We start from the raw sequence: 25292 nt of genomic DNA on the forward strand, positions 1-25292 counted from the left end.
TTGTCATGTTTTGAACAGGGTGCCTCACAAGAAGCTGAACAAGACCCCATATGATCTATGGAAAGGTCGAGCACCAAGCCAGAAATACTTGAAAGTGTGGGGGTGCCTAGCAAAGGTTGTCATACCTAGTTTCAAAACGGGCAAGATTGGTCCCAAAACGGCTTCTATCTTTATTGGTTATGCTTATCAAAGTGATGCTTATCGTTTTCTTGTTAAGGGTGCTAACAACTCTTATGTAGGTGGTAACATTATTGAAGCAAGAGATGCTGAGGTTTTTTAAAACACTTTTCCTTTAAAAGTCTCTTGCATTAATAATGATGTACCATCTTCTAGCACTTCTAATGCTTTGCCCATTGCCCCTTCCTCCACTAAATATGATTCTAATTTAGAGCCAAAGAGAAGCCAAAGGGTATGAAAGGAAACAAGTTATGGTGATGATTTCATTACTGCTTTTCTAACTGAACCTTTCTTGATTAGTGATGATTTTGTGTATGTCTTTGTTTTAGAAGACGACCCTAGAACCTATGAAGAGGCAATGAGTTCAGTTGATGGAGTTTTCTGGAAAGAGGCTATTGATAGCGAACTTCAGTCAATCCTTAGTAATAATACTTGGAAATTAGTTGATCTGCCTAGAGGTTGCAAGCCCATTACTTGTAAGTGGATCTTTAGGAAAAAGTTAAAATCATGTGGATCCATTGACAAGTATAAGGCCATGATTGTGGTAAGAGATTTTACCCAAAAACATGATATTGATTTTTTTTGATACATATTCTCCTGCAACTAAAATTGCAACTATTAGAACCTTAATTTCTCTTGCATGCATGAAGGTTTTGTTGTCCCATGTCAAGAGAACAAAGTTTGTAAACTAGTCAAGTCATTGTATGGGCTTAAGCAAGCCCCTAAGCGGTGGCATGACAAGTTTGACAAAACAATGACTAGTAATGGCTTTCATGTAAATTACAATAATGACAAAGAAATATCCTTGGCTTAATGGTTGCTTGCTTTATATTTTACCCACCCAATCTGGGTTCGAATCCTTACAAAAGCACATTTTTTACAATTTTATTTGTTATGCGTTAATCCTCTAAATTCTTCAATTTTTTTTGTTTAGCCCTTTGTAAGTCGTTTTTTCTTCTCACTTTTTATTTTTTTTGTTTCTATAATGATTAACGATTTTGATTTATAAAAACACAAAAAATAATTAGTAGTGTTATTTTTTCTTGAAAAAAGTTTTCGGAATTTCCATAAGATATACTTTTAATAATGTATGTAATATTTCAATTTTTTCTTATAGTTGCATGTTACTTTGAACTTTTTAGAGGTCTAATTAATTACTTCGTATATAGATTTTATAATGCCCCACAAGTGTCTTTGTGTGCTATTTGTTCAGTGACAAATATTGTAATAAAGTAAATCTCTTTCAAAGTATGAAAAACTCGTTTTCATATTAAATTGAAATCGCGCCAAGTTTTTGTTGTAATTTGGACTAGGTATTGAGTTTTATTGTTATGAAAACCTAAAATTAAAGTTCTTAAATTCTCCACATATTTTTATTAAGGCGTTTATAATATTTCGACTAGTTACCTTTCAACTTTAAGCCGCTAATAGGAAAGAAAATCATAAATTTTTGGACCCCCATATATAAATTCCTGGATCCGCCACTGGATACAAGTGTTATTTTTAAAACTAGTAGTTCTTCCCTATGCTAATAACATAAAAGGAAGAGAATATTTGCTGATGATCATGTTTTTACTTCTGGAGCATCCATTCTTCTTTAATAAGAATTTTTGTTTATTTTGAACCAGGAAGATTTTTTACAATTGCAGAGAAGTTCCATTTCCGATGGAGTCAGAGATTTATTTGTTCTTTTGGCTGTGGGATGTAATGAACTAAATCAAAATGGCTCTTAAAACCTCTTCGTTTCTTTTCCATGAAGTAGAAGATGGTCGTTCCGTTGTCGCTTTTGGATCTATTGGAAATAACCTCTCTGCAATTGCAAGAGTAACCCCCTTACCCCGCAACCTCTTTGAGACAATGGGGTAATGATAATGAATGTGATTTAGATTTTAGAACCAGGAAAGATGAACAAAACAAGAGTAAATCCATAAAATTGATGTACTCCTCTACCTGAGCTAGCTTTGTTCTCCAACCATTTTAGGGGAAAGGTTTATTGCTTTCTGCAATTTTCTGGTTATCTAGTTTGTCCGTTGTTTTCTCGTACTAGTGATTCACAAGAGTTTCACTTTACCCTAGCACAATCCTGTTCTTCTTTGGTTTCAAGTTACACAATTTTCATAGGAATTTAGCCCAAGTATTCAGTGTATACATACCTATTTCTAATTATTTTCTCAGAAAAACTGATGTTTTCGCCCTATTTGGTATTTATCAGGGTTCCACTTACTTTACAAACCTACAATTCAAGGTTGGTTTGATTGTAAAAGTCCAATTATCATAACCAAAGTAATATTTATCTTAATTTTTAACATTTGTGCATATCAAATGACATCTTATATGATAGGTGGGTCATTGATGGGAGCTACTAAATATATATATATCAACTAAACATCATTCAAGACTCGAAAGTGAAGACAGAAACAATTTTAAGATAAATCTAAACCCTAAATCCTAAGCATATTTGGTGGAAAAAATATCCGTACTTGTATATATTTATCAAGCTACCTCTTCCCATTCCCTTCTATGTTACATTTTCTCCTGTAAATTAAGAGTATTATGTTACAAATCAAAATCGGTTGGCGCATGCATACACCACAGCTAAGTTTCGCCTTACACTGAAAAGATTAGCAAAAGCTCCTTCCAATTGCTCTAACCATAATATTTTCACAAACTAATGCATCTCTCCCATCTAAACAATCTTCTCAACCGTTGCAACTATAGGGGAAGCAAGCTCATTTATACTCCCCTTGTGAAAAGAATCAGTGTTTCTCGTTCTAAGAGGCCCAAAATTGTCATCAAAACCCTAGCTCTTGGAACGAGTTGCTGCTGAGGCAGGTGTGATACAACCAACAGCTTCCTTTCTATTTGAGACAGCTCTGGAAAAAGTTGATGACCACACCAAATGCTAATGTACAGAACATGCAGGAAGAGCTCAGTCCAATCTACGACATTTCGTAGTTTCAAGGAGCTTGCTTTTAGGGCAAGAAACTGGAATTCCAATCTCACACCATCTGCTGCAAATTTCCCCGAGCTTGGCATAGGGTTTTCTCTCCACATAAGGAGGGAAGGTAAAGAATAACCACAACAACCGCAATTCATCAGTGCGGAATTACATATGGCAAAGCATAAACATCTACTGGCTCTAACCACAAAGCTCTTGCCCATACCTGTGGAGTCTCATCAATAGTCTCATCAATATCAGACAATTTGACCTCTGGCTTCCTTGTTGAGGAATCGAACAACCACTCTTGGTCATCAAAATCAGACCATTCATCCACTTTAGGTACTGAAATCACCTGGCCAAGATACTTGGTATCTGGATGAGGTTGCTTTGCAGGAGCATCAGATTTCCGTGCAGTTTTTTCTCGAGAAGATTGTGTAGAGGGAACAACAACTGTGCCATTAATCTTGCCATCCACTTTAATTTTCATGGGCGGCCTCTGTTTATCATCACTGCGTTCCACTTTAATATCCATGGGTGGCTGCTGTTGTGTAACAGGAAGAGCAAATGCAGCTGAATTCTGGCAAGGCTCCAAGCTCCTTCCATTTTCCGCCAACGGATGGGGAGAAGCTGATGTTCTTGCCAGCTTATTAGGCCGAGTGACAAACTCTGTTGAGATAAACCCAAACATAAGTAGCATTCACATAAGCTACAGGAAAATTCAAGGGGATCATACATCATTGGCATGAAAATCTAACTAGTACTGTATCATTTCACATTTTGTGCAGCATTTCCAATCTTTCACAGGGCAAGGAATAGGATCTAGACTACGATACTCCTAGGAGCTGGATCCCTTTATTTTTCTTTTCATTTAAACCACCACTTATATCTAACAGAAAATTAATGTATCTAATGAAGCAATTTCCACAAGCAGCAAAAACAACGCTGAGAAAGAGCTCACCATCGTAAATTCCATTGGGACCAGTGTCCTTCCGTTTCTTGAGATTATTATTAACAGCAGCATGATGATTGCTATCTTTTGTTATGTTTTGAGACCCAACACTCTGGACATCTGAAATACCCTTCTTGTTTTCATCCTTTGCACTTGGTTTTAGCATGTGGTTTTCACTGATATCTTTCACTCTTGTAACTTGTATTTGCTTCTCTTCTGCAGTTGCCTTCACTATCTCCTCTTTCTTCTTCTCCTTTTCCTTTTCCCTGTCCTTGTCTTTGAGGACTGGTTTTTCCCTGTCTCTTTCCTTTCTTTTCTCTCCTTTTCTATCATCCCCTTCTTTCTCTCTAATCTTTTCTTTCCCATCCATTTTCTGCTCAATCTTTTTCTCCACGGGTCTGAGAATTCCTCCCCCTCTGTTTTGAACCACTCCAACAGGATTCGGAACCAAAGCATTTCCACTAGATTTAGCATCCCCGATGACACCTCGTCCATCCATCCTTCCATCAGGAGTTGGTTTCTCCTTGGTCTTTTCCTTCGGATCCTGGATGGGTCCGCCACTCTTCGTAGCCAACTTGACCACTCCACCATCTTTTGTTCTCTCTGCACCAACATTCTTATCAGGCACTTGATTAATTGTTCTCCTTTCTTCATCCATGCTCTTCCGGCCCAAATCTGAAGCACACCTAAAACTCCTAGCATCAGAAACCTGGTGATTATTCTTACTAACCGGCATCCCATTGTGAGCTGCAGGCAGCCCATCGATCTTCTTCTCAGCTGACATAGCATTTCTGTCATTTTCCCACTCCTTGTTCTTCTCAGAGGACTTATGAACATGACTGTCATCAGCTGAACCCACAACCTTCTTCTCAACAGAAAGCAAGGGATTGCTTTTATGTCTATCTTTATCCCTGTCCTTCTCCTTGTCTTTCTTTTTGTCTCTATGTTTCTCCTTTTTGTCTTTCTTTTCTCTGTGTTTTTCATCACTTCTTTCTTTCTCCCGTTTTTCTTTCCCTTCTTTCTTCTCCTTGTCTTTTTTCTCCTTTTTGTGCTTCTTTTCTCTATGCTTTTCCTGAAATGCCAACATTGAACCAACTCCAATCAAGCTCAGTATAACATGATATAGATTGATTAAAATTTTCCGCCAGTAAAACAATCAAGAAACATATAGAAGCCTAAGGTAAATCAATGAGTTAAAAAAAAAAACACTGCTGGCACCTATTCAAATTTTCTTGCAAAATGCATAGAGTCAATTCTTCATCAAACCCATCAATCCAAACACCGAGACTTCGAAACCAAATACCAGCATATAAGATGTTAGCATCAAAAGCAAGGAACCAAAGCAATCATTCACATGGAACAGATTATACAAGATAGAAAACATGAGAAGGATCATTAGTAACTGCCACACTTCAACCCAACCCTTCAAGGTGACTCCCCCCAACAAACACACAAACCTAGGAATTAAATAACAACCGGAAGGAGGTAAAATAAGAAAGATATCTAGAGGAAAAAGATTGGGAATCAGGATTATAATAGGAAAGATACGATAATTTGAAGAAGATAAAATGGTCAGAATACTCAAATGGTAACTACTGCTGGTTCACGTATGAATGGGATAACAATCTAACATTGGGTAACGTACCTTCAGGTGATCAGCTTATGCAAGATGAATCAAACAGTGGCACATTGATTTACATAGTACCAACTTCCCACAAAAAAAAGGGGAAGGAAATAGATTATCTTCGAAAATAGGGTATAAAATGCAAAACCAGTGTTCGATTCACCTTGCATAAACTGACCAATTCTACATGTTCATCTTGAGAAAGATTTAAACTGCGGAACGAGGTTTATGCTTTTATCGTAGGACGATCATATTCATCAGTAACTTGTAGTCAAAACAGTAGAGGTGAGTGAAGTCACCAAACATGAACCATTCAATTTCCATATTTATACCCAGAACATTTTTTTATAACAACCTAACCAAAATAAGGGACTGGAATAATGCATTTCTAGCAATATCTCACACGTTAAATCCAGAAAACAACTTTAAAGTAATGAAATCATAACCTACAATACTGTTAGCGCCAGACCAAGAATCGAGAACATACAGCAAGAATTATAATAATATAGTCATCGGTAGGAAGTCTGGGAAGACCAAACAAAAACAAGAATCATAAACAGGGGGAAATTGTACTATCAGAGTTGTAACATCATGACCAGCACCAGAGACACCAAGCTATCAGCATTAGAACAAAAAATTCATGAAATATTACTGGCGGCAAATAAACTGTATATAGATAGGGGACAGTATATGTATACACTGGACATATATTGTCTACTTGTCTAGTAGACTTAAGCGGATGAATTTTTAGAAATTATGATGTCACTTAGGGACATCTCTTCGCTTCCTTTCAATGGAGTAGAAGATGGTCGTCCCGTTGTCCAGTCATCGCTTTTGGGTCAATTGGAAACAACCTCTCTGCAATTGCCGGGGTAAAGTTGCGTACGTCCGACCCCCCCTTACCCTGCTTGTTGTGGGAGCCTCTTTGAGGCAATGGGGTATGATAATGATGATGATGTCATTTAGGGAAACCAACATGAAGATAGAGCCATATGCATTTACAAATAAAGTAGAATTGTAACCCATACACTTTCTCAATCTTATACGGAATATTAATCTTGTTGGCTCTCATTAGTATACACGATAAGGAAACATATTCTTACAAGACCAAAAGCAAGTTTTCTTCCTAAACAAAAATATACAGTACTGCCTTTGATTTTTGACAAACTTTAATATTCCGCAGAGAAAGGCCTACTAACTCAGGCAAAGATGTGCATTCTTAGGCAACGTTAATTACTATGAATTTCTCTTCACAAATGAAGGATACATCAAAGAGCTCATAAGAGATCTATTTCTCCAACTCCACTTGAAAACACCAATGGTTTTGTCAAGTATGAAAGTAAAACGACCCCCAGGAACACAAACACACTTTACACCATGTAACATCTTTAATGAGTTCAAATAAACTATCTTGGGACTAGATGACACTTCTGCATGTACAATTGTCATGGAATTCCTAAATCATCAAACAGCATAATGAATCCAACTAACACAAGCCACCAAATATTCGGCCATAGTAGCAATCACCATCGACTACCGCACTTCCCTAAACACAATATTCACCTAAGGTCCATAGCTCCAAAGAATTTGTGCTTTCAGTTGCTTAACAGGGTAAACACTGGCAAAAATGAAAATGTCAGCTACTACGGCCGAGAAACTGAAATAGCACATCTCACTATTCACGTAGCATTGGACTAGAATAACTTCAGAAACTTCATTCTACCATGTTACACATGTGGTAGATTGATTTCTTTTCTTTCAAGGATAAAGTCTGAGGAAATTATTTCTTGAGCACATATTCTTCAAATGATCTCAGTCGTGGTCTTACCATTTCAAAACTCATAACTAGATATCATCCGACCATATAACTAACCTTAAAGCCTCACTACTTCTATAAAACCCTAACATGGACAGAACTTCAAATCACAACACCTAAATTTTCATTGTACCCTTACTAATTTTTTCAATCTATTTGAAAGTTAATATCACAAGTCAGTTCATTACTTGGTTTTGAAAAGAATGAGGCGGTCCAATTTGCAAAAAGTTTATGAGAAAGGTTTGTGCCCATGCACACAAGGTGCACCATTTTGCATAAAACCTCGCAGATTCGACTTTTAAGGAGGTGTGGTTCCTTTGCAGGAGCAAGAATAGTACAAAGTAGAAGAAGAATGAAGAGGGAGAAGCATTAGATTATTGAACAAGGATAATATACTTCAAAGAATTGCTTATATACAGTGGAGAAATCATCCACTACCACAAGCTACCTTCAGTACTCACTGATCCATCACCACAGAAATCCGAACTCGCTCATTTATTAATCAAAATAACTCTATAGAACCTAAAATGCATTCACTCACTCAGCCCCCAACACTTGCACCCATTATCAGTTACCACCTACTTCACCCTTTTGCAACCAAAACAAAACCTGTAACCAGCTTGGAGAAGGATTGCCATATGTAATGTTTCCAGCAACGATACAACAAGCATTGCATGAGACTTAAGCTATGAAAAAATGTCAACTTAAAATTTAAACCTACAGCACAAAAGGTCCTTTACAGCTAAAGATGATAATGAGACATGTGCTACTAAGTTGGTCGAAACTCAACCCAACTGAACCCAGATCAAGATATTAAAGAGTTGAGTCGAGCAACTCATAAAGCTTGCAAGAAACTTGAAGTTGTTTTCACATATAATTTTTCCAAACACTTCAGCTCAAATTTTTTTTGTAGTCGTAATTTTTTTTTTGGCCGTGGGATGTAATGGACTAAATCAAAATGGCTCTTAAAACCTCTTCACTTCCTTTCCATGAAGTAGAAGATGGTCGTTCGGTATTAGCCCCGTTATCGATTTTGGGTCAATTGGAAACAACCTCTCCGCTTACAGGGGAAAGGTTGCGTACGTCTAGGGGTGTAAGTGGATTGAGAAAAGTCCAAAGTCCAATCCAGTCCAAACTTGTCGAACTGGATCGGACTCGGACTCAAATTACAAAGTCCAATTATTTTTGGACTGGACTTGGACTCAACCTTTTGGAGTCCAAAAATCCAATTAAGTCCAAAGTTTTAAGATTTTATTTATAGATAAACATATGTAATTTAAAAACTATTGTGAAATATGTGATTTTTAGGCCTTTATTTACTATGTGCAACAAGAAACAATCAAATATTACCCTATATATAAAACCCATAACCCAATAAATATTCTATCAACCTCTTTCCCTTTCTCTCGTCGGCTGTGATGGTCGATTATTGAGCTTTAATATTTTAAAATTTTGTTTTTTAAGAACTGGAACATTTTTTGGCTAAGTATTTAGATGTGTAAGACATAATGTTACTTACAATTATATCTATTTCTTAATGGATATTTTTTTCCCTTTATGCAAAAGTGACATGTAGTTATAGGTGTTAAAGTATTTCATACTCAATTTTTAATACTCGTAAATTCTATTTTATGTGCATTATTTGCATTCTTTTTTGAATTTAGTATTATTTTCATTTATGTTCGAACCAGTTGAGTTTAACTTTTTTTAAAAAAAAATTAAAATAAAGTTTTTTTTCAAAAAAAAATCGGATCGGATTGGACTGGATTCGGACTCAAGAACTTTTTTATAGATCAGACTGGATCGGACTTGAAAAAAGTTTGGATCGGACTCGGACTCAAATATCCAAGTCCAAAAAAATTTGGATTGGATTTGGACTTGGCAAAGTCCAATCCAGTCCATCCAATTTACACCCCTACGTACGTCTGACCCCCCCTATCCCGCTTCTTGCGGGAGCCTCTTTGAGGCAATGGGGGTAATGATAATACATTTTTTTTTTTACTTTAACATTCGAATAATTCTGTGATCTATTTTTTTATTTTTAATGTTGTAAGGAGTATGTGGAAGCTATCTTTTTCCTTAACTAAAAAAGAAACAGTAGGCATCCATATTACAATTTTGAGATTGCGAATTTACAAGTCGAGTGGAGCAAGAGATCAACTAGCATTATTATACCCCTTCTTGCGATACAATTACAAATGAACTCCACGATAACAAAAATCTAAACCAAATCTATGACCAGGATATGGTAGTCTATATAACAGGCAAAAACGGCTTCATACTCTTTAATAATTACAGAGATAAAAAAAGAATATGAGGTCATAATATAAATCTAATGAGTGTCAACTGTCAAACTAAACTAGAAGCGCACCGCGACCCACCTTCCCTCCCCCCCCCCCCCCCTCCTAGAACATATTACATGCACCTGGGTGCACCGTGCACCCTCTTACATTTTCTCCTTACATGTGAGGTGAAAATATGATGGGGACCACCAATGGGGATAAAATAACTTTGGGTGCACGGTGCACCCTGGTGTACCTAATAATTTTCACCTCCTCCCCCCAACAACTAAAAAAAAGAGCCAAAAAACAAATAAATTTCTATTCACATAAATGTCCTAACAACAACATGAAACCTCCACTACAACCATGTACACACTGTTGATAAATCTAATGGGGGTCAACTGTCAAATTAAACTAGAAGTGCACCGCGCACACCCCCCCCCCCCCCCCTCCCCCAAAAAATAAACAAAAAAGAGCCATAGACCCAAAAAATTCTATTCACATAAAATGTCCTAACAATAGCAACATGAAAATAGCAAGTCATAGCAGAGTAAAATTTCATGTGAATAGTCAACTTTAAACTCATATTGTATCTGTAGCCACTACACCTAGCTTTCCAAGATCATCACTGGGAAAGTAGTAAATATGATTCATAAGGTACTTAAATCAAGCGCATCTTGTCTCAGCACTTGAGCTGCCACAAAAATTCATACAGTCCTACATAGAGTTCCTATAAGCAATGTGTTATCATCCACTACAATCACCATATACACAATGTTGATACAAAGTGAATACTTTATGTCCAAAAAAAAAATGTTTCTCACTGAAAAAGTATTGTGAACTTTAACATCCGGAAAAGTAAGGTACGAACACATCACCCTACCACAAATGCCTATAATTCCAACTCCGGCTACCTAGTAAAGTCCTCCATTGATAACAAAGGCACAATGTTTAGTGAACACAAACATACAAAAAAGGAATTTATGTTTATGGACATTGTCGCAGACTTGCAGGAGAGGTTTAGATAGTCCTTCCAGAAAAATCATTTACGAAACTTCTATGAGTTCATTCTCCTAGACCTAAAGATTGCAAGCATATAAGGGTAATTAATGACTAATGAATCAGCCTAATATGAGTAGAACCTAGAAAGGGTTTTGGCTCAAAGGAAATTCAAGCATAACTTCCTCCAAAACTCTTACCAAGCAACAACACTCTCTAAGTACTACTTCACATCTAAAATTCCTAGTTTAATCAAGAATTTTACTGAAAGTTCTTGTCAAACTTGTAGAAGCAAATACTTGATAACAGTTGTAAACGCACCAAAAGAAAAACATATAATGTCTTAAAATCAAATTTGCAACCAGCCAGCCATAGCAAGTAATCTGTTGATTGGGTCAAGGCATCAAGTGATGGCTATTGAGTAAGAGCTCTTAGGACATAATCTAGACAAAGGGAATTCGAGAAAGTCCTTTAAAAGAAATATGCACTCATCACTCATCAATGAAGTCTTAAAAATCAAAAATTGCAATAAAAAATTTAGAGTTGATTCCTCGGGGCAAGACTGTCTATTTCTTCTTCTAGGACGTCTTATGACTAATGATAAGTCAGCCAGCACATGTTTCACAGCTTTTGTAATATAAACCAATATGGACTAAACCTAAACTAAAACATAGGATAAGGATTGCATTGTAGGGAAGTTTACTGCTTAAAACACATTTAAGCACTTATAACACGAGTTGGCTAGTTAAACCTTTGCTCATCGTGCAAATTTGAGATCTAAGCACTACATTAGGTAATACCATCAATTTATGAGGACCCTTTCAAAAACTATGCACACACTAGCAACTTGTAAAGGGAGGTAAATTCGCTAATACTAAAATGGTGGTTTAAGTGGATCAAATTGAAAAAAAACAGAAAAAAGGTTTTGTACCTGATGCAAGACAAATTGACAAGTGAAGAGCTTTTATACTCCAGCACATTGAATATTTAGTCCAGTTTAAGTTCCCTAATGAATAGCATGTCCAGTCTGGAAGAACTTGGCATGAAATTAAGAATATATATCGAAAATATTCCTTGACACGAGTTCAAAACCAAATTTTGGCTTACATGTCAAAGATCCAAAATAAAAATACCAAAAACTCGACCTCCAAGTTTAAAAGAAGTTGGGAACCTTGTGTAAATACAAACTATAAGGACACGCTTTATTACTCTACCATATACAACAATATGATCCCGGTAAATATTCAACTAATATGGAACCTTTGCAATGAAAGGCGGAATAATTATAGAGAAATCACAAATTTTATCTGGATTGCAATTTTCAACCAGTCATCATTTGCAACTTAGATTCCTAGAAAATGATTCTATTGAGATATTTACTCTTTTACCATTCGTGATTGGAGTACACTTTCATACAACTAATTAGTCAAAGTTCAACCTCTTTGAGTTTGTCAGTGGCCTCTACATTGCAAAAATAAGATAACCTGATAACAGATAAACAAATAAGTGACCAGGACTCATAACTCCACTGCCACTATTTAATTAAACCACAACTGCATTCAAGCATTATCCGCTACTTTTAAGACAATAATCCACGGAGGGAAAAACAATGAGAAACAGGGACAAAAACCAGCACATTCTCTATAACAACTCAGGTGTCAAGGTCAGAATCTATCAAGATCCCAAATGGGAAACAGAAGATGTCATAACAATAAGTACTATGAAGAGAAAATCGGTAAAATGTTATTTGTGTCACGGCCATAGGTTTTATAGCAAAGTCATAAGAAAACTAAGAGAATTAGCATCTATATCCAATCACGATCATGATCACGGAAGATGCAGAATTGAGAGGTTTACGGTGATTCCAATTTCTTAACTAAGTCCTGGACGAATACTAAATCAAGATTCAATTCATTTTAGGACACCTTTGTAATAGTATAATAAATCTGTGTTCCCTATACCGCGGAAATGAACAGAGTATGAATCCTTTAAGTGGCATTTGTGCTACACTGTGCTCTCCCCCAACCCCACAAACACAAACCACACACACTACCAGACGGTGGAAATGTGGAATAAGTACCAAGCAAAAAGTTCCATATCAGCACATAGTCTATCATTATGATTTGCATCACATGAACATACATAATGGATTCACAGCCAATTGAAAGAGCATTGGTATTAACCTTTTTTAGCAAGTCAGTGTCGTCCGCCTTCGTCTTCCTTTCGTATCCTGGTGGAGGGAAAGGAAAGCAGCGAGACATTGCAAAAGTTCCAAGGGCCTCAAGAATCTGTCACCCCTTGCAAGCGCAAATACTTGGACTAGTAAGCTAGTGCTAGGGCAATGTTCCAAACAAGAATCAAACCAACAACTAAGCTCTTGTCCATGCACCATGTCCCCACATTCATTTCCAGCTTCAAAATACTTCCATAAACTCAGTCTCAGCCCACCAAATCAAATTATCAAATTCACACAAATCACTTGCCACAAACAACACCCACAAACTCAAAAGCAATGCAATATCAGCTCAATAACCAGATTGCCAAAGGATCGTCGACGAATTTATCCCCAAATCGATTTCGAGAAATTGTAATGATTCTCTCTATATTCCGCCTTATTCTGAAGCTCCAAAACACAATATCATCCCCTATTGAAAAGGGGTAGTATGCTGGGTCAAATCAAAGCAACCAAAATCAAAATTTATCCCACTGATCCTCTACCAATCAATCAATCAACTCTTTAGCTACTACAACAAGCTTCAATTGAATCAAAGTATCGAAAAATCCCCGGTGATCCTCTATTGCCTGACTCTATAACTACAACACTCTTCCATGCCCCAGATTAAGCAATGTTCACTCGAAGCTTGAATTCGACACTCAAAACAATAAAATTGAGCTTTGTGGCTCAACAATTGGGAAGCACGGAAATCTTAAGTTCTCCCCAATAGTGATTTTTTTTTGAATTTTTGATGAATATAAAAACCCTAAATCAAAGTCCAAATTATTCCCCAGAACTATGTTACTGGATTATTCTTGCTAAAAAGCAATATTATGATTATCTCGCCTTATTCACAAATCCCAGAACACAAAATCATCCCCTATTGAAAGGGGTAGTATGCTGGGCAGTGGCGTATCAAAAGGGGGTTTCCCCCAAATCTTAAAAATTTTGAAATCGGAAGAAATTGAGACAAACCAGTGATGGAACCCTAGGAGAGAGAAAGTGTGAGTCTAGGATTCGATTTCTGGAAAACTCTGATTCCTAAAATCAGGACGCCCTTTTAGATGGAATTGGAAAAAGACGGAAGAAGATGGAGTTTCTGATTGTTGAGGAACAAGATATAGACGGAAGAAGACCTAGCTTGTGATCTTGATGGTTATGTACTCGGTCTGTTTTCTCCGTTTTCCAATACTTGCAACACACCACGAGTTCGATTAATAAGGGCCTCGTCTCCGTTTCTAAATACTTAAAAGATCGTAACACACCTCGACACTTGGATTAATATGATTATATTTTACGCGTTTAATTTATTTTCCAGGATATTATTTATACCTTTTATAAAATTAAAAACTTAATTTTACCATGGCACATTTTTAAAATTTCAGAGTGCAATAGTGAAACATGCTTATGGATTTTAAAATTTCACTTTGAGTTATTGTTGACAAACATGTAATATCCACTAATCAATTACATACAAGTATTTATACTAAAAAAAAAATTTATTTTACCAAAAATGATAACCTTTACCCTATAATAAAGTATTCTTTACGTTAATTATTTTCATTTTTACTAACTCAACTAACGGGACTCGCTTTTTACAACGTTGTCCATTAAATTCTACTCCGTACTTGTATAATGTAAATGTGTGGTAGAATACTTCCATATAAGAGTATATAAAAGTGTTCCCATTATAAACAGTCGTATATGAACCAAGTGTGTCTTGGCATAGTGGAAAGGATTCCACCTTCCAACCTAAATGTTGGAGGTTCAATCCCCACTAGGGGCACTTTGAGGGAGGGTTCCCCTTATCATTTCCCCCACTCTCAAAGTGTCTAGCCTGCTAATCCGGGCGGATTGACCCGTACGGGGTTCCGACCCGGTAGGGCACTTCATCTTACCTTGCAAAAAAAAAAAAAACAGTTGTATATAGTTTATAACCTTAAACGGATTGTCTACCTATCTCAAGATAAAACCTTATTTTACCTTCCTACTAATTGATTGACCAATGAGGCCAATGTCTACGTGGAGTAGTTATTTTAGTTTGAAACCTAGAAGTAGTTCACCGGTCTAAGTCGGACTGGATTTTGATAATTTAACGGGAGCGGGATGATTATGTTTGGACCGGGTCAGTTTGGATCGATGTTAGACCTGTTTCAAAGAGAGAGAGAGAACTAATGGTTTAACCCTGTTTTTTGGAAGGTAAAATAAAATATCTCATATTATAATAATGTTTACAACGTATTAAAGGAGATAATTAACTTTTTATATTATATTTTTTAAAGGAAAAATCAATCTAATTCAAAACCCGGTTGAAGGGGTTTGACAGAACTAGAACGAAGAACGAAAATTGATATTTCTTAACTGGAAGACCGGACCACTTTATCGATCCGGGCCGGTTTTTGCACACCCCTACCTAGAGGTGATCAAAAGTAAAACCGGCTAATTGGGTTGTAATACAAAAGCAAAAACCCAAGTTTGTAAAATTGACGGGCATTCGGTCAAAGAGGGTTTCTGGTTGGATTACATTTTGGTCTAAAGTACGTTTTAGATTACCCAAACCCACATAATTTTCGGGCCAATGTGTTGATCACTGATCATCAGCTTACCTTTAAGAAGTTCGGGTCATAAAAGTAGCTAGCCTAAACATGATAAAATTAACTTTTTTCCTATTTACGGGATGATAAACTAAATCGTTCCCTAACTATTGCTTGATCTAAAATGTCCCAATTTAAACCATGTATAATAATTAATGGGCCTAATATTGATAATTTTCTCATAATAATTAAGTTATTTAAACACGAATAACACCAACAGCGAAAAAACATAGATAGTAGCAATTTTAACTAGGAAGTAGGGACTACTAATTTTTGAACGTTGAAATAATGATTTTATATTAATAGTTAGGGCTGAGCAAAACTATCCGAAAATTCGAAAATCCGAATACCCGATCCGCATCCGATCCGATTTTTTTGGATATCCGATCCGAAATCATTTTCAGATCAGATATCCGATCCGAAATAATCGGATATCGGATCAGATACAAATATTAATTTTTTTAAAATCGGATATCCGATATCCGAAAAATTAGCAGATATCGGATATCGGATATCCGATTTAAAGATCCGAAATAATAACTGGTTTTAAATTTGTAGGGTCAAACTAAATAAACATTTTGCCCTAAATCTCAAAATTGCCTCACGCCGCACTTCGTTCAAATCCTCTCACCTTATCTCTCTTCTAGTCTCCTGGCCTTCTGGGCTATCTTCAATCTCATCCCTCGCCGGCGAGGACACTCACCTCTCACCGGCTCGCGTCCTACTCTTCTTCCTCTCACAACTTTACGGCATCGTGGTTTCATATCTCCGACCACCGCAATCTCATCCCTCGCTGGCAGCGTCTGGTTCTATTGATCGGGTGATTGTTAAATCCTTTAGTTTGTATTTAAATCGTTTTTTTCTCTAATTATGTAAAGTTTGCTCTGTTTTCTAGTGTTTAATTTGGTGAATTTATGTGTTATGGGAATGTTTTGTATGCTAATGAGTAATGACGATGTCGGTTATGTAATGACGATGTGGATAATGATCTTGATCAATTATTAGTTTTGAGGCTGATGTCATGTTATGCAAATAGATGTTTGATGTCATGTTTGATTATTAGTTAGCAACAAGATAAATTGACAAGAGCTTTTTCGGATATTTGATATCCGGATTATCCGATTCGAAAAAATCGGATATTCGAATATCGGATATCCGAAATTTTCGGATCAGATACGGATATCAAATATTAGAAAATTCGGATACGGATATCCGATCCGAATGTTGATTTCGGATCGGATATCCGATCCGTGCTCACCCCTATTAATAGTAAGCGTTGTCACAATTTTCTCCACCAAAATTACGTAAAAACGTTATATATTTTAAATGAAAAGCTTCCATTTGTGTTAGTTTAGGAGAGAGGAAGATAGTCAACAAATGCTATTCCAAATGATTATTTCAAGTGCATGTGATATACACTTATACTGTTGCACAATTAATTGGTGTATCAAAAATTGATCATGCTATAAATGATCTACAACTTCACGTCAATATTTCACATTATCATCGGTACAGATTTGGCTCAAGTGGTAAGCATTTTGATATCTTTTACGGAAAGTCGCAGATTCGATTCACGTAGACATTCTTGTTCGGAGACTCACTCAGTAACCCACCATAAACAAACTGTGCGGCACAGATCGAATCCAAATGTAGCCGGGGCTATGCTCCAGTGAATCTCGGGGGCAAACTTTAAAAAATTAAAATTCACATTGTCACTTGCGCGCAACTCTTTATCTCTCTGGGGCAAAAAAGAAAATAATGATTTATGAAATTTATAAGATATATTCCGTAGTAGAGCTGGCAATACAGGTCATCGGGTCGGTTCATGATCAGGTCAAGTCGTATCCGGTTATTTTGTCACTTGGGTTTAGGTCGGTTTGGTTTCCGGTCGGGTCATGTCGGGTTTATTCCATTTCGGGTACAAGTCGGGTTGGTCGAGTCATATTCAGGTCGGGTTCAATTTCGAGTTCGGGTCTTACATAGTTGGGTTTGAATAGGGTTTGCAGGAGTTAAACTTGGATTCAGGTCAAGTTCGAATCGGATAATTTTTGGGTCGGTTAAAATTCAAGTCTGGTTCACTCTCGGAAACGGGTTAAGATCGAGTCCAATAACTATCAGGCATTGTCAAGCATTTAACATATACTTTTTTTTTATTATTATATTGTAAAAATTGATTATTAATTTATTTTTAAATTTGAGATGTATTTAGACAAAATCATCGCTCATTCATGTGAAGTCAATAACATATATAAAATTAATATTGATTACGAGTCAATAATCGATTTGGTCATCGCAAAATGTTAAATCGTAAAACTCCAAATAACTAAAACTAGAAAAACTACTTTGGATTAATTAATACTCCGTATAGACGAAACACAACTTATACGCTCGTACATACGAAGTCATATGTATATGTCAAGACAAATGAAATTCGAATTAGCAAGAAAAATTTATTGCAGACCGAGTTGTCAACTTGTCGGGTAAAATTGTGTATCGGGTTGTCACAAGTTGAGTCAATAACAAGTTTCATCAAGTTACAATCGATTTCGAGTTGGCATCGTGTCGATCTTGAATCGGGTTTGGATCAATGTCGAGTCGGGATAATTGGATTATCGGTCATCTACAAGCCGAGTGTTGGGCTCGGGTCATACAATACCATGTTAAATCCGATTATCGGTTTTATCCGATCAGATACATTTCGGGGTTACGAGATTTCTATTTAAACAATATTTTGGATTTCGATTACGGATATGATCGATTTAGGTCGGATTTAGTCGGATCAGTTTTTGACAACAATAGTTTCAGTCGTATTGTTGGCCTAACAAAGTAGTTACACAGGAACGTTGAAATGGGAAGGCACATGTGGGTTGTTTAGCTGGTCACACTCCTCAAGTGCTGTTAAGTACTCCCTAAATTAATATCGTGTTGGCCACGTGTCAGATGTGTTTTCTAATTTTGTACTATAACTACTCAGTGATAGACTACCCTCTAGATTCTACTATTGCTTAACGCTAAATCTTTGGGCTAGAAAGCCCGGGCTTGGTTACTAGCCCGGATTGTGGTCGGCCTAGCTTAAAGGGGAGTTTTTTTTTTGAGATTTCGAAGCGCCACGTAAGATTTTTCACGTCATTAAATACATCGAATAAATAAATTAATATTTCAGATTTATTAAAATATATAAACATATAATTATACTACTAATACGTTTCACGGTTTATATCAAATATGATTCTAATTAAATTCATTGCGATAAAGTTTGTTTGTTTTTCTAAAAAAAAGATAAATTTTACTTAATAAGAAACTCAGAGTTTAGCGTGACATAGAATTTCAATTATAAAAATATAAGTAGGCTAGGTTTTCTTAGGCTGAATCGTAACCCCTTCTACTCATTTTCTTTCGTTTTCATTGTTCAATTACATACGGTATAAATTTTTTCTTTAATGCTTTGTACGAAGTATTATAATATTGGGGTTAGGATAGTGTTTTTTTTGTAACTTCTATCAATATTTTTTCTTAAAATCTTCACATATTGATTATATATATATATATATATATATATATATATATATATATATATATATATATATATATATATATATATATATATATATATATACTAAAAGAGACACCAGGAATGACACGTGTTATTTCCTGGTGCGATTTTTTCCCGCAAAAATATTTTTTTATTTTTTCACTTTAAAATAAATAAATTACATTACGTTTTTTAGGAAACTAAGATATAAATATATTTTAATTAGCATAGATATGTACTGCATAATATATTATTGGAGGAAAGCTAAATCAATATTATTTTTTCCTTTATGATATAATTTTATTTATGTATTATTATAACTTTTTAATTTTATAAGAAATATATAAAATATTGATGAATGAACTTCTAATGTTAGTCTACTATTAATAATATAATACATGGTAACTGGTAAGTAAGAATGTTAATTAAAATAAAAATACATTGTAAGTAGACTAACATATAAGTTTATTTATCAAGATTTTACTCAATTTAAAATATGTTGTATTTGACTAACTCGGTTATGCTCGGGTCTTTTCGAAAATTAGTCTTGAATCCTTCGGGTTTGGTTAACGTTAGTAGATCATTCTAAACAACTATAATTTTTAACTTTGTATAGTAATATGCAAATTTAGTTCATTTGAATATATTTTTTTACACAATTTTGAATTTATACTTTTTCATATATCCTTTTTACTTTCATGTTTTTCTAATATCACAAGTCTTTTAGTTACTATTAAAATAATAAATTGATTTAGTAGTAGCCGTGCGTTGCACGGGCCCTAAACTAGTATGTGATTTTTGGATAGTAATATTAATTTTTGTGTTTTAGTTGCAATATTCATGTTTTGTTAATGCAATATATATCATATTGTAGAAAAAAATAAGTATAAACTCTTAGACACAGAGATGAAAAAATAATATTTGTATCAGGTTTTGATTTGGGTCATGTTCAAGTGATCAGTCAATTAGTCCCAATAATTTTAGGTTGCATCATATCGTAACATTAGGATTACTATCAATTAGCTTATTCCGAGTATTGGCTAAGGAGTAAAAGTACCCGGGAGTATTTTAATGTTTTGAATTTCGATGATCAAATTCTCCTAATATAACAATTCTTTTCCATCTAATCTCACATGGAGTACTTCGTATTAAAGAAGTATTGTATTATTGTATATGTCAAAAAAACAAGGATTATGATCAATTTTCTCGACCTTTTTATTTTAATGATCTTATGTTTGTGCAAGAAATTAGTAACAACAACTTTCCGCCATAAATCAACACGGTCATCAAAGTCGTACGAAGTATGATAAATTAGAGAATTAGTTATATATATATATATATATATATATATATATATATATATATATATATATATATATATATATATATATATATATATATATATATTGGTGATAGTTGACATGAATAAATTATGGTGATAGTTGGCGAAATCTAAAATACGCCATGGACAAGTTCCTAATAGTAGTGAAATTCTACAAGATGGTCATCAAAGTCGTACGAAGTACGATAAATTAGAGAATTAGTTATATATGTATTGGTGATATTTGACATAAATAAATTATGGTGATAGTTGGCGAAAGTTAAAATACGTCATGGACAAGTTCCTAATAGTAGTGAAATTCTACAAGATAGAAATTGTATTACAAAACACAAGTACTATGTGTAAAAAAAAAAAAAATGTTTGGGACTAAATTTTCTTCTCTGAATAATTATTTTAGGTATTTTATCTTTTATAAGTTCATGAACGATCAGTTATTGACAATTTATTATAATTGACCAACAAATAATCCTCATTCAATGTGTTAATACTTCTCCGTGCATCGCACGGGCTTCACGCTAGTTTGTTTGTACTTTGTAGTGTGGACTAACCCAAACATTGTTGTTATCGGATTCATTTGACTGGTTTAAGTCAACTTTACTTTTACCTAAAACGGGCGGATTCATTTGGCATAAGCCGCCTAACCATGATAATTCATCATGGTGGCAACTTTTCGTCATTAAACTAGTGTGTGGCTCGGGCGATGGCCCGATTATTATATTAAATTGTTAAAATTTTAGAATTTTCTTGTACTAAATATTTGACAGATTACATACCATAAAGTGAAAAACATCCATTAAATTCGTCAACTATACAGACACATGACGTCATTTATCACGCCAAATAATTTTTCAATCGAACATCTAACAATTTGTATAATTTGTTTTCTAGTAGAACTAAGTTTTTCAAATTAACAAACACCAAATCAGATATATGCAGCCATGCAAGATATTTCCATACTTAATGATTATGAGACTTGTGACATTATATTTCTTCAAGTTGTCCTAATTCTTTAATTATTATTTTTTCCAAAATAGTCCACTGAAAATAAAAAGTCACATAAAAATTTAGTTGTTTTGACTTCATGCTAACATTTATTTATAAATTAACGTGAATAGGTAAACCACAATTAGTGGTTGATTAAGATGATAATGGGAGTTATCATCTACACTTGAGGTATGGAGCTCGAACCTCATTGTATTGATTTTTGGTTGTCCATGCCATGATATACCACTTGATGAGTGAATGATGTGGCGCAAAGGTAAAAGATGTGGCATAAAATACTCGTCCACCTAGGACCAACTGATATGCATGTTTTATATAGTATTTTTACCCCCGTCCCTTAGTACTTTTATGTGTCAAACGTGCTCTTAGGAGCCGTTTCTAGTACTAATGTGTGTTATTGAGTGTGCCTTGAGTTTCAGGTTTGATTATGAGAAATTGGTCTTTTTAGACCCGTTTCACGTTGATCTAGGCCACTATATGAGCCCGAGGAAGTTCGGGACCTCCATCGTCGACTTTCGGGAGCCTTGGATGCTTATGGTTGAGCCCCGAGAGTTAGACTCAGTGATATGGGCGAGCTACATTGAAGATTGCAAATCGCCCCAGAAGCTGAGGGCGAAATGCAACCATCGGGCGCATCTCGCCCGATCCGGATCGGGCGGTCATCTTGGAGGCTATGTGGAGAGTTCACAAACCGCCCGTTCGGGCGGATTTTGGCCCGATCGGGCCGACTATCGAGTGGATCGCCCGATCGGGCGAAGCGACGCCCGATCGGGCGACGCCAACCTCCAGCAGTTTTTCGCGCATTTGTTTTCCGTTTTTTAGGCTTTATTTTGGTAAACTATATAAACAAGCTTTAATTATTTTTAGAGGACTTTTTATTTTCTAGTATTGAACCTTAGTATTATTGCCCTTAGCCTAGTTTTCTCTCTAGTTTATGCAAAAACACTTAGTTTAACTCTCAATAAAAATTCAAGCTTTCACTTTCCTTTGTTCTTCAAATAGGTATTATTTCTTATTTCAATTCATTGTCTTGCTTTAATAATGCTTTCAATTATGATTATTGCTTTGTTTATTGTCAACATGCTTGAGTAGTTTAATTTCTAGGGTTGGGGATCCATGAATAATATGAAGGGATGATTGAATGATTATGATTGTTGGCATTGTAATTGATTCCTATTGATTGGTTTATTTCACTATACAATTAGATTTGCGCAGGTTTAATTGTGGTAGTTATGCAATATCAAATTAAGATTCGAGAGATGCAATTTGATGTTTAGGCTTGTGTCAATAGGTGAAATTAGAGTTAATACGTAGCGAGAGCCCGTTAATTCTAAGTCTATGATTAGTATCGACTTGAGAGAGCATGCTAGTCTAATTAATTACTTTGTTGATTATCGTGATTGTTCAATGTCCTGGATTATTATTTGTTGGCGAACCTATACCCTAGATTCCTTAATATATTGATTTATTCTTTTTTAATATTCGTTCGTAGTCTTAGCATACAAACCATCAACCAACCTTTGTTCACAATAGTCTAGATTAATTAATTGATAGTAGAAAGAACGCCTGTTTCCCTGTGGATTCGATCCTGACTTCCCTTGCTACCTAGCTAGTGGACCTTAGGTTATTTTTGATTAGGTGATACGACTTTAGCCTGTCAAAATTTGGCGCCGTTGCCCGAAAGAACCTTTCGTAGACGAAGAACTTTCATTGCACAGTGTGGGAATTACTCTGATTCTGATCATAATATTGGCGATCTTTTTCCTTTAGATACAAATTCAGTTTCAGAGATAGAGATGGGTGACGAAAATCTGATACCGCCACCTACCCCACGGCTTACAGACTATTCTAAGCCAAGTCTGTCTGTGCTACCAAAGGCGATCATGCCTTCTATTGCAGCTGACACCTTCAAGATTGAGCCTGCATTGATTAACATGATCGAGAGACGCCAGTACGGTGGGGAACCGGGTGAAGATCCGAATCTTCACATTCAGTCCTTTATCCAATATTGTTCCACCATCAAGCAAAAGGGATTGACTCCGGAGCAGACTATGGAGATACTTTTCCCGTTCTCTTTGAGTGGGAAAGCTAAACTGTGGATTAATGGGTTGAATCGGGCGGCTTTGAAAATCACTAATTGGGAATCCTTGGCTCTTGCTTTTTATGTTAAATATTTTCCACCTGAGAAAACGGCTCGTCTGAGGGGTCAGATATTAGGTATCTCACAACAAGCAGATGAGAGTTTGTTCGAGGTCTGGGAGAGATTCAAGGATTTGCAAAGAGAATGCCCGCACCATGGTTTGGAAGATTGGTTCTTGATTCAGCAGTTTTATAATGGTCTGGGCAATGAGTCTAAATGTTTGTTGGATTCAGCTACCAGTGGGAGGTTCATGCAACTTGAGGTGCCTAGAGCTATGGAGGTGATTGAGGAGATAACCATTCACAATGCCCAGTATGGAAATCCTAGAGGTCTATCTAATAGGGGTGGTAAGCATGATTTAAATTCTATTGAACAATTAACTGCCCAATTGACTGCTTTACACTATAAGTTTGATAATATGCAAGCAGCCAATACTCAATCTGCCCAACCTGCTAGTGTAGCTGCTATGAGTGCCCAACCTGCTACTGTTTGTGAAAGTTGTGGAATGTCTGGTCATTATGCACCGGAATGTAGGAGATCTGTTGAACAATGTCACGCATTTCAATCCTACAAACAAAATAACCCATTCTCCAACTCTTACAATGAGGGCTACAAAAACAACCCTCTACTATCCTACAGGAGCAACAATATCCAGAACCCTCACCAAGTCCAACATCCACCACAACAACCATACCAACCTTACCAACCACGGAACAACTACAACCAACAGTCTAGTGGACCACCTGGGTTCCCTAGACAACACACATCACCTCCACCACCACCACCTCAAACCACACAGCCTGACCCTATGCTAGTAGAGATGAGAAATATGATGCTACAAATGCAAAAATCTCTAAGTGAAAAGGATGCAAAAATCGATGCTCTTACTGCTCACAACAAGATCATTGATACACAGTTGGCACAGATGGCTACTACTATTGCAGGGAGGCCACCAGGCCAATTTCCTTCACAGCCCGAAAATAGGGAGACTGCTAATGCAATTACATTGAGGAGTGGTAGGGATTATGATGGTCCTTCTATGCCGGTTGAGGTTGATTCCGGGGTGTCTGCTAATGATCTGGTCAGTGAGGAAATCCCGAAGATAGTTATGGATGGAAAGGAAGCTGAAAAGGTAGTCAATGAGAATGAGGCTACAACTGAGGTTAAGAAGGGGGCGGATATTCAAGTACCACCTATTGCACTCCCCTTCCCAAACCGACAACTCAAGAATAAGCTAGACAAGCAGTTTGGCAGATTCTTGGAAGTGGTCAAAAATTTGCAGGTAACGGTTCCTTTTACTGAATTAATTTTACAGGTTCCTGCTTATGCTAAATTCATGAAAGATATTTTGACCAGGAAACATGCTTTTTGTGAGGTAGAGACTGTAGCTTTCACTGAGGAATGTAGTGCTTATTTGCAAAACAAGTCTCCACCTAAACTTAAAGACCCCGGGAGTTTTTCCATCCCATGTAACATTGGCACCGTATTTATTGATAAAGCTTTATGTGATCTAGGTGCTAGTGTGTCTGTCATGCCTTTGTCTGTCTGTACTAAACTGAATATGGTTGAGCTTAAGGTTACCAATATCACTCTACAAATGGCCGACCGTTCTGTCAAATACCCCTTAGGTGTTTTAGAGGACGTCCCTGTTAGAGTAGGTAAATTCTATATACCTGTAG

The 25292-nt window shown here is 36.0% G+C and overlaps 1 protein-coding gene and 1 non-coding gene across 2 annotated transcripts; both read right to left on the minus strand.

Moving 5' to 3' along the window:
- Positions 1-2583: 2583 nt before the first annotated feature.
- LOC110777730 (uncharacterized) lies at positions 2584-14175 on the minus strand. Its single transcript, XM_021982320.2, has 3 exons — positions 12972-14175; positions 4077-5139; positions 2584-3784 (listed from the first exon to the last, which is right to left on the minus strand). The coding sequence occupies exons 1-3, from the start codon at positions 13047-13049 to the stop codon at positions 3273-3275; spliced, it is 1653 nt and encodes a 550-aa protein (XP_021838012.1). The 5' UTR covers positions 13050-14175; the 3' UTR covers positions 2584-3272.
- Positions 14176-23668: 9493 nt separating this feature from the next.
- LOC130466455 (small nucleolar RNA R71) lies at positions 23669-23775 on the minus strand. The gene has a single exon (XR_008926681.1). It is a non-coding gene; the product is annotated as a small nucleolar RNA R71 (small nucleolar RNA).
- Positions 23776-25292: the final 1517 nt, after the last annotated feature.

The sequence above is a fragment of the Spinacia oleracea genome, chromosome 1 (genome assembly GCF_020520425.1).
Source record: "Spinacia oleracea cultivar Varoflay chromosome 1, BTI_SOV_V1, whole genome shotgun sequence".
NCBI lineage: Eukaryota > Viridiplantae > Streptophyta > Magnoliopsida > Caryophyllales > Amaranthaceae > Spinacia > Spinacia oleracea.